Source organism: Loxodonta africana, chromosome 16 (genome assembly GCF_030014295.1).
Source record: "Loxodonta africana isolate mLoxAfr1 chromosome 16, mLoxAfr1.hap2, whole genome shotgun sequence".
In the NCBI taxonomy this organism is placed as follows: Eukaryota; Metazoa; Chordata; class Mammalia; order Proboscidea; family Elephantidae; genus Loxodonta; species Loxodonta africana.
The window spans coordinates 40,901,655-40,912,886 of NC_087357.1; the positions used below are offsets into that span (position 1 = coordinate 40,901,655).

Here is an 11,232-nt window from a genome sequence, read left to right on the forward strand (position 1 = left end):
ATAGCTTTCTTTCAAATTAATTTTATTAGTACTTATAAAATAAAAATGATTTTTAAAAATACTTTCCTTTTCAAGATATAGAAACTATACAATCTTTGCAAAATATAACCACGCAAAATTATTGCAATACATATCCATGTATACACCTTGGACATTATAAAAGTGTTTGAGTCACACCCTGTAAAAGTTGGGAGAAGAAACATCTTCTCCAAACTTGGTCATATATTGTGATATTCAAGTATTTAAACCACACTGTTGAAATAAAGCATGTCTCTAGTGCACAGGCCCAAAGGAAATTTAACTTTCAAGGACCCAGAGGTTCCTTTATTGTGCAAGGTAAAGAATTGGGAGAGGGTTCCCTGAGAGTTAATTCACCTTGGTAGCTGAAGTAGTGATTTACTTTTCATACTTTATCATGGGACTGAGGGAGGGAGAAGGGTATGGACCCCATCTTGGGCAGGTCTCCTCTCTAGCATCCCCATCTGTGGAGCATGGCTTCAGTTTTCTAATTATCTAAGACACTTGCAAAATGATTCTTTTGAAACTGTCGATTCCAATACTGTGGGTTAGGCTAAAGTTATAATGATATAGATAATTCTCTAAAGAGATTTCATTTAGGATTTGTCAGATGGGAAAGGTCTGTGAAGATCAGCAAGCCAAAAATTCCTTCCTGGAACTATTGGAAACACTCCTTTTACACCAAGGCATAAATTCCAGAAGCCAAGTTCCTCATTACTTCAGAAGAACTGTGATGAGAGGGTGGGGAAGAGCCTATAATCTTTCGACTCTGCAGGCTTAAGATAATAACAGATGCTATGTCCGACACTGTAAGAACTGGAGGCCGTTATAGCCTCACCAATGAAGGGTTCACTGCGACAAAGGAAAGAATCATTTGTATGTACTCCCCACTTCCTGATTCACCTCCCAAGCTTTTCTAGATATTAATTCTCTTCTCTTTACTGCAGAGTATCGGCCTGAAGAAGTTCCAAATATAAAATGTGTTGAATTCATAATGTTAGTATCACGTAGTATCACGGTGCAGTACTGACACTGCATGTCACGCTGGTATATGAGAATTTAACAATAATTATTTTTTTCTATTCAAGAAACTACAAAAATCCACCAACCATGGAGTCACAGGTCTTTACATTTAACATGTAACATGAAGCGTTATCACACACAATACCATAAAGGAAAAAAGACTATAAAAATAAGTTTAATGGCATTATCACGCTTTAAAAAGTTACTTAAAAATATATATATATATTTTCCAAAGTCCTCTAAGTATTTGGTCTAGCGTTTGAGAGAGCTGTCTATTAGGGTGAACCACATCAAACTGTAGTTTCTGTAACTTAAAAATGGTCAAATGTTGGCAATTTCATATGGCTCAACCTAATAAAAGCCTGAGGAAATTTTATTTGGCATCACACTATAAAGTCAAAGAGAATTTATAGAAAATTATATTTCTAACGAGGGGAAAACACTTTACGATAGAAACATACACGTGGCCATGCCAAGATTTCTCTTATTATTTAAAAATCCCAAATCTTAGAATGTTAAGAAAAATTTAGTGTAGTTTCAAAAACACAGAGGACAATTAAAATTATAGAATGATAGCTGCAGTGACCAACACCACTGAAACGAACCATTCGCCAACTTTGGCAATGTAGAGACTTTTTTAAAGGTTGCATATAAAAATTCCAGCATTAAAATGGAAAGGCACAAATCCAGGCTAAGTAAACGATAATAACTTACAAAAACCTGAAAATAGGGTAAATTCATTTGTATCATTAAAATCTTAAGTAGATACCTATTGTAAGTTTCAACTTCGGCCTCCTAAATGGAATTATATTGCAAATGAACTACCAACATAATACTAATTATAGCAGCACTATTATCAGTAAGTTTAACTTCTACACTTCTAAAAGAGCATCTAAAATTCCCTCCCATTCATATCCCATCAGTACCAAAAATATACTTAAAAAATATTTCATATTAGTCGTAAAACATTTTTGCAGTTTTTTCGTCAAGTAATGAGCTCTCCTCTGATCATGCCACCCCATCAAAAAACAAAAACAAAAGCTATAAAAAAAAAAAATTTGCTAGACTACACTGACTATTCTTAATTAAAGACATACCATATTCAAAAATGATACTTTAATTATAAAATTTATTAAATATAATCAATGAAGTAAAAGATTTTGCAGGGGGTGTGTGTGTGTAGTGTGTTTGAATTGAGTAATGGTGTGCTTGAAAAAAATATATTTCAGCAATTACGCTTCATTTGAACTCTGGCATTTACGAATGGCTGCTCCAGTACTACTGGCTACTACGCAGAGTGCGCCCCCCACTGTCCACCAAGTTGGCACATCATTAAAGAAAATAATCTGAAAGACAAAAGCAAAAACCACATCCATAGTTCTCATTATTGCTACCAGCCCTGCTTTTTCAATTTGAACTGCTTTTGTGAGAAATACTTGACCCCCCAACCCAAACAGCCCGATGAGTATGAGAAATAACCTATCCAATCCACAGTAAGGCAGACTCCATTCTCCTAATATAAACAGGACGATGACACATTCCACGAGGCCAAGTATTACATAATACCAAATGCTCAAAAAGTAGTCCACAGATTTTCCCATTTTTCTTAGGATAACTAAAGTCAATGCAGCAAACACAGCATGTCCAATTGCTGCGAATGTTCCCTTAAGGTGGACTGAATAGCCTTCTTCCATCCTCCCAGTGTTGACACCAAACAAAAATGGTGGGCGCACAATAAGGATCACTCCAGTGATTGTGAACAGGGTGAAGAAAGCATCCCAAAGGCTGTATTTTTCTTTGAGAAATATCCAGGCAAATAAAGACGTAAACACTGGGCTGCTGAACGTGATAACCGTGGCATCTGCAAGAGATGTCGTCTGGAAAGCATAGTATATGAGGATCATGGCAACAGAACCAATGACTCCTCTGAGAAAGAGGAAAATTCGTTGACCTTTTGGGCCTATGAACCCAGTTCTGTAAATTCAAATGAAGAGATACATATTAAATAAATTCGGTAATTGTCTTTAAATTACACTTTTTAATTAAAATTATTTTTTTTAAGTCCTAAACATAATAAATAAAGGAATGATAAATTCTGGTAATATCCACAACTGAATATTATATACCTTTTAAAAATATTTTCTAAATACAACTAATGATATTAAAATGTTCACACTATAAGCAAAAAATAGTACAATAGAGAACTACGTAATTACTGTAATTGTAATTCAGTAAATACAGGTATCATTTCCCCCATATATATGAATATATGTTGCTGTCATTATGTGCTGTCAAATCGATCCCAACTCATAGTGACCCTATATGACAGAGTAGAACTGCTCCACAGAGTTTCCTTGGCTGTAATCTTTACGGAAACAGATTGCTAGGTCTTTCTTCCACGGAGCCACACATAGGCTTGCGAAAAAGAAAAGAAAATATGCTCAACCATTAATAATTGTTATGCCTCACAGGTAGATGCATAGCAATTTTCCTTCATATTTATTTCCCCCCAAATTTCTACAATGAAAATGTGTTATTTTTATGGTAAATGCAATTTTAAGATTTAGTTGTCCTGTGTAAGGAAACTTAGTCCTGGCTAGTTTGCCTTCCCAATCTATGAACGCTGAAGCAGTGCTAAAATTTATTTTAGTCACTGAAGGTGAGACAGCTTTTCATGGGTTTAATGAGAAAGAGTTAAAACACACTGAAAAAGAACATGTAGCATATGGTTAAGTATAATCAATGCTACTCAATTTTTTTTTTTTTTTCAATTAGATATTTACTAAGAACCAACTGTTTATTAGTTCCTATCTGGGTGCAACTCACAGACCAGGGCAGCACCTGGGCCTGACACGGAAACCCCTGGGTATCTAGTTAGATATGAAAGCATTATCTTGCTTGGCACATAGTCTGAGGGGCTAAGATTCTTACATGATAGTGAAACATAAAACAGGTCAAAACGGATTAACCCACTGCCATCACTTCTGACTCATAGTTACCCTAAAGCACAGAGTAGAACTTCCCCATTGGGTTTCCAAGGAGCAGCTGGTGGATTTGAACTGCCGACCTTTTTTGGTTTGCAGCCAAGCTCTTAACTGCTGTGCCACTAGGGCTCCCAAAACAGATTAGGGCCAAGGATTTAAGGAAATTCTTCTGGTGCCCCTACCCTGACAACACCTTTATTCTAAAGCAGAGGTGATTATTATCATCAGTTAGCATCAGTTCTGCTGCCACTGCTAGAAATTTCTGAAGCCTTACCATCATCTCCTAAACTAGTGTGACTTGTCTATACTTACACAGGAAATTCTGGCAATATTCATCTTAGCAGATTGTCACCTTTTCCACCAAATCCCTGAAATATGGAGTGAGACTCTTCTAAGTGAATCTGTACCATATTATAAGACAAAAGGACACTTTGGTGGCAAGTGACTGAAAAGGGATGTTTGCCTTTATAATTTTCTTTCTAGCTTGTAATATGGGGTATCAGCACCTTTGCTCAAAGAGAGAATGTGCCAGACAGACACCAGGGATCCAGCTGGTCTCTCCTTCCAGGGTTCTAAGCACAGACAGACATGTGGAGGTTATGATGATATGTGGGAAGCATAATTTTAACCCAGGGAGTGGGGGGGGGCGGGGGTCCATACGGTAGGGGAAGAAGGATTGGGTAGGGAGAGTACAGTGAGGACAAGGGAATATTTCATACACCCTTGCATTCTACACTAAGTGATTTCACATGTAATTAATCTTATTTGATCACTGCAACCACCTTTCTGGGTAGAGAAAGCAGAAGTACCATTCTCTCCAGTTTAGATGAGGAAACAGAATATGAAAGTAGTTAAAAAGGCCTTCTTAAGGTTACCTCTCCCCTTCCCTACATCACCCCCCCACCCCGACCCCAGGAAGACCTATACTGTTACTTTAACCCGCTGTTTGCTCCAGAAAGAGACCAGCCTGTTCTTCTAAAGAAACCACGGACACCAGGAGACACTACTGCTTCATTTCATTTACTGGTTTTTTTTTTCCCCCCAAATATTGGTTATGCCAAAGGAAGAAAGGGAGGGTGGTAGAAGATGGGGGTAATTAGCACACAAGAAAGCATTGTTTTCAAAATGTAAGGTGGTGATTAACTAAATCTCTTTCTCCCTCCTTGTTGGGCCCGTGGTTTGTGCTTGTGAGACAGTCTTCTGTGGGTGGATCCTTGTGACTTTCCACTAATCAGAGCCAACAGGTATAGGAGCTGGTACATCTATGAGTGGGACAGAGCAGATACTGTAGAGTAAATAATTTAGGCGGCTCAAAAGATTTACAAACATTTATTAGTATCTTCTATTATCCATTAAGAAATACTTACTTTCTGTATATTAAGCAAGGGATAACGACCAGCATTTGGAACACGCACCGAAATGCGCTAATTTCTACAGCATGGACATCTTGTACTTTTTTAACAAATAAAGAGCCCACTGAGAAAAGGAAGGCAGACAGTAAAGTGTAAAACAAGCCAAGTCCAGGGCAGGGTGCTTTCTTCTTGGCTTCTGAAAAAGATTAAATTCTGGTTAGTTCTTGCTCCCAAGTGTACGTTTTATCGCTTTTCACTTAGAAATTGAGAAAAATGAACAGTGCCAATAGCTAACTGTCTACAAATACTACCTTCTAAGTAAACCCATTCTCTAGACCTGTACCATTTCCCCCCGACAATTATAAAGGGTCCTAAGTGGCAGTCTGGCCCTAGAAAATGGGTATCTTTTCGTTCACGGAAGGATCATCCCTCACTTACATGCCAACAAGAAGTAGAAAGCTTGTCAGGACAGCAAGAGAAATCTTTAAGAAATACTTGTCAAGATGGCAAGTGAAAATGCGTCCAAATGGTAATAAAATTTTACACCAACTTACTGGTGAACTCGGCTTTAAGAGCTTAAGAAAGCGTTATTTTCTGGAAAACAGTTTATAACTGTGTTATATGGTTACTTGTTGATGCTCTGACTTCCCCCACAAGCCTGTGAGCTCCTCCAGGGCTGGGACCTTATCGAGTTTATTCATGCTTGGCACATGGCAGACCCTTAGTATCTGCCAAAGGAAAGAATATGAGAACTTCATGAAAAGACTCAGACTCTAACAATACTGGCAACAGCATAATATGAGATTATGCTCTCACTTTTCTTATCTTGACCTGTTAATCAAATCTTTATTCAACTTTTTATGGTTTACAACTTATTTTCCCATTTAGAGCATAAACTCTTCAAGGGCAAGGGCCTGGTCTTTGCTCCCCTGACCCCAAAGTGCCTATCACATGACTGGCATCTAATATCTACTTCCTGGCTCCATCTGGTAGTCCCTGCATGGACCAAATGCTTGGCTATTAACAGAAAGGCTGGCAGTTCAAATCTGTCCACAGGCTCCTTGGAAGAAAGGCCTGGCAATCTACTTCTGAAAGGTCACAGTCATTGAAAATCCTATGGAGCACAGTTCTACTCTGACACACAGAGGGTTGCCATGAGCCGGGATTGATACCATAGCAACTATTTTTTTGGGGGGGGGGAGGTGGGGGGGGGCCTTGATCTAAACCAGGAGACAGCTTTCTCTAAACCAAAAAACCCATTGCCATCGAGTCGATTCTGACTCATAGGGACCCTATAGGACAGAGTAGAACTGCCCCACAGAGCTTCCAAGGAGCGCCTGGTGGATTGGAACTGCCAATCCTTTGGTTAGCAGCCGGAGCACTTAACTACTACACTACCAGGGTTTCTCTGTTCAATCCATTAATGACAGTTTATGTGAGCTTTAAACTTTTTTTAACCACTAAGCTTTCTCTGTCTTCGTTTCCTGTGATAGGAGGAGTAGACCCTCTTTTCGATCTTACTCCCTCGACACCCAGAGGAGAGCAAAATGGAACAGGATCAGCAGAGAACTCTCTAAAAGAAAGGCCACATACTGAGACATATATTCCTTTTTTTGAAAACTTCTTTGAAGCTAACATAAAAACAAGAAGGAAAAAAAAGAAGGAAACACAACTGGCCCTCATCAGTTAAGAGCAAGAATGCAGCTGAAGGATGTGTGGACACGTGCAATTTGTAGTAAAACCAGAATTATCATTCCAATCTGGGAATTTACAATGTGTTACTCAGCTACTGAACAGTATTGCATAATAATGTTTTCAAAAAAAGTCTTTCTCTGATAAATGCAATCACCTAGTAGTGCATTTCAACATCATCATGCTAGCTAAATAACTTCTGCCCACAAGTGACACTTCACAAATTAGGACCAATGCATGACAATGTGCCGTCTTTCCAAGGCATTCTACAGACTGACCTTTGCAGTTAAAGACACCATTGCTCTCCAGAGGCCTCTCCTATCCTAGGGGTAGAGCTGAAGAGACTGACTTGGAGCTAGCAGTCTCCACGATATGGGTTATATGTTATAGGTGCCCAGAATCCCCCACCTTGTGTTCTGAACCTATGTGCTCAGATACCGCAGAAGTAACTGCACAGACCAACTCAGCCCATGAGAAAGAAGCTTTAGACGACTTCCAACGTAAGTACCACAAAATACACGCCTTGGGTGTGGTCAGCCTTCCAGTTTAGCTTCTGAAATTTCAGAATTCAGGTCCAAATAAAACAGTTTTTCTTAAAAGAAACCCAACCCATACATAGAACCTACACCCTCACACAGAACAGAATGAGAAGATCAGGGACAGAAAACATCTCCCTGGTCTATGTTTCAAGGATCTTCTCCAATCTAAACTTGCTAATTTTTCTCCAGGAATATTTTAATTTAGCACAATATTTTATCTCTTTTAAGACTTAACTTTATGCCCTTGGCTCTGATTATCTTTTCCCTTAAAAAATATGTGCTTGTATATATATATATATTTTATCACCTGTAAACATTTACAGGCTTTGCCTCCTGACTGGGACAGGCTAAATGTTAAAGGGCCTAGTTGATCTTGACTACTTGTTAATTTGAATTCTTTCGAGTTGCCCAGTTATTAGATGTACTTGTAGCGGCATATGAACATGGAAGCACACCACAAAAACAAATGGCACTTAATTATTCTACTTTTGCTCATCTCCACTGACAGACAGAATTGAAATACACTTATTATTCAGTAAGAGACAGGACTGTCTAAATGGAACCAGTCCTCACCCTCGTTAAACAGGCAGCCACAGTGTAATTTCCTGACATAGAAGAAAACTGAAAAGTTGCTCAGCTTCTCTATCCTCTGCTTTTAAACTCATGATTCACAGCCCTGTGGGAACTAGAATCACTTGAGTAACATTTAAAAATTCAATTCCCAAGCCCCACCAGACTCAAAGAGAATTTCTGTCACTGTAAAAAAGCTCTACTAGCTTGGGCCCCAAGCTCAACTCTTCCTCTTGCTTAAATCTAAGACCCACATTGTCCCTAAAGAAAGTAATTAAGTGTCTTAGGACAGTGGTACACTGTCTGTTAAGATCATCCAAAAACGTAAGAAATATGGGAAATAATTTCAACCTGAGCTTGAAAATGGGCTTTGCTGAGATAAGCAATTAGATCATGGGGCTAAAAGCATACGGTCACAAAGTTCAATGACAATAATACAGCTGTTTAAAGTACTTCTATGGCAATCCTGTTTTTGGAATATTACCTGATTGCTTTACAAGCGCTATTATTAAGTCTTACTGTCAGCAACTTTCTTAGAAAGTAAAAGACTCCACAAGATTCTTTTTTTTTTTGTTCTGTTGTTGCTGTTTTTTATTTATTAAAAAAAATTTTTTTTAGTACTATAGATGAAGGTTTACAGAACAAACTAGTTCCTTATCAAATAGTTAGTACACACACGCCTTGTTCTATGGCGTTGGTTAACAACTCCACGACATGTCAACACTCTTCCTTCTCAACCCTGGGTTCCCTATTATCAGCTTTCCTGTTCCCTCCTGCCTTCCAGTCCCTGCCCCAGGGCTGATGTGTCCCTTTAGTCTTGTTTTGTTCCAGTCTTTGGATGAAGGGTGAACCTTGGGAGTAACCTCATCACTGGGCTGAAACGGTGCCCGGGCGCCATACTCTCAGAGTCCACAAGATTCTTGCAGTGCAATCACTTACATAGGTTTGTCATTTTTCCATGTGGAGCCTGAGTGTACAGTATTCCTTCTCAGTTCACAAACAGGAAACTTTTATTAAAGTTTGCAAGGGCTGACTCAGCATTCCACCACAATGACATTCAACAGGAAGGTAGTAAGCTGCGAAACTACCTCTTCAAAGGCCACACATCTGATCAACCCTGCTTTGGGTAACTCCTGCTCTGGGAGCACCAGCCACGGAGCAGAGTACTCACAGCCCATAAATAAAAGATCAGAAGTTTCATAATGTCTATCAGCCTTTCGGGGAAACCCTCGTGGTGTAGTGGTTAAGAGCTACGGTTGCTAACCAAAAGGTCGGCAGTTCAAATCTACCAGGTGCTCCTTGGAAACCCTAGTGGGCAGTTCTTCCCTGTCCTATAGGGTCGCTATGGGTTGGAATCGACTCGACTGCAACAGACAGAAGTGGAGAAGAATCATCTTTTTAGGGTTTGCCTCTCTAAATCGGGGGAAGTGTATGCACAGACAAGAGACATCTCAGGTCACACTGATGGGAGGAGACTCAGAGGAGGAGGTGCAGTGGTGGTGGTGTTAGTTGCTCTCGACTGGATTCAGACCCATGGAAGATCCGCAGACAGCATAACTGTCTTCAAAGGAGATTTACCTATTTCCTTCTTCTTCCAGGAACAGACTTCTATCCCAGGAAGCCGCTCCATGTGGGTAGTAAGCTTTCTGGGAGAATGTGCATAAGCAGCGCTAGTGGGCAGTAGAAAAGGCCCTTGACTGGGATCCTAACCGTGGTGCTGCCTAGACTTGTGCCCTCATATTCCCTCCCCTCCTGGCTAGATACTGGGCAAAACCAAAAACAAAACCCTGACTTTCCTGGGCCTCACTTTGCTCAATTGTCGAATGAGGGGTATGAACATGATCAAGGGTTCTCCAAGTGGTGTCGCTGGGTTTAGGGATTGGTCTATGAACCCCTTAACAATGTACGTAAGATTATGCCTCTGTCTAGTTTATGCATCAGTTGTCAAAAAGTCCTCGTACTCCAGAAAGGTTAAGAACCAGCGGTCCCACTCAATTCTGCCTTTCCAAGAATCTAAGACTCTGGGACAAACATTTTTCAACGTCCTCTTCGGGGACGGGGAACACCGTTTAGCACCGAGATCAGTCTTCACAATCACCTTCCTCCCGACCTGGGCTCGACTGCCTTTCTCGCTGACCCCGGACTTCGGGCAGGGCACACCGATCGGCAATCTGACTCCAGGGTCCTGCCCGCAACACTTTAATCACAGGCGCAGGCTCAGAATGCAAAAAGGGTTCCAAACACACAAACTTTCTTCCTGCTCCTCGCGGCGGGGGGTGTAGGGAGCTTCTGTTTTGCAGCACCCCCGGGTGACAACTCGAGGGTTTTCCCGGAGCACCGGGCAGAGAGTGGGCGCGCGGTCCGCCCTGCGCGCGGCCACGGCGGTGAGCACCCTAGCCCGCCAGCACCCGCCCGGGCCCCTAGGAGGCGAGTCCCACGCCCCCGCCGCACCCCGCACTCACCCGACTCCGCGCACCAGCCGCACGGCGAGGAGCTGCAGAGGCAGCACCTGCCGGGACCGGGCGCCACCGCTACCTCAGCGGCCGCGGGCTTCTCGCCCGCGTCCGGGGGCGCTGCGTCCGGGGGCGCTGCGTCCCGCGGCGCGGCGTCCGGCGGCAGCTGCGACGGCCCGGGCTCCAGCGGCTCCGCGGCCCCAGTACTGTCCAGGGGCCGCATATCTCCGCCAGCAGTCTCCTCGCGGCCGTCGCGGCGTGTGGCCCCAGCGGCAGCCGCTCGGCTGCCCAGCTCTTCCGGCCGGCGTGGCGCGCATGCGCGCGGCCTCCTCCTCCTCCGGGGATCGTACCCTCGACCCCTGCTGCCCTCTTACCTTCAGCTCCGGCGCCTCCTACCCAGGGGAGCTCGCATTAGGTCACAGTGCCCACAGCTGGCCCGAAGGCGTCCATCTCTCCGATGCGCCAGGCCAGACAGACCGGTGGCTTGGAGCCAGCCTTCCCAAGACACAGGGGACCCCTCTCTGCCTGTGACCATCTCTGTCATTGCACCGACAGGGAGGGACGCTAGGTTCCCAGCCACAGAGCCCACAGGTCCTGTGGC

The 11,232-nt window shown here is 42.3% G+C and overlaps 1 protein-coding gene across 1 annotated transcript; it reads right to left on the reverse strand.

The window, feature by feature from the left end:
* Window positions 1-2,152: 2,152 nt before the first annotated feature.
* Window positions 2,153-10,854, reverse strand: SLC35G1 (solute carrier family 35 member G1). The gene is made up of 3 exons (XM_003409003.2): window positions 10,641-10,854; window positions 5,393-5,573; window positions 2,153-3,015 (listed from the first exon to the last, which is right to left on the reverse strand). Exons 1-3 carry the CDS (start codon window positions 10,852-10,854, stop codon window positions 2,274-2,276), a joined length of 1,137 nt encoding a protein of 378 aa, XP_003409051.1. The 3' UTR covers window positions 2,153-2,273.
* Between the last annotated feature and the right edge of the window lie 378 nt (window positions 10,855-11,232).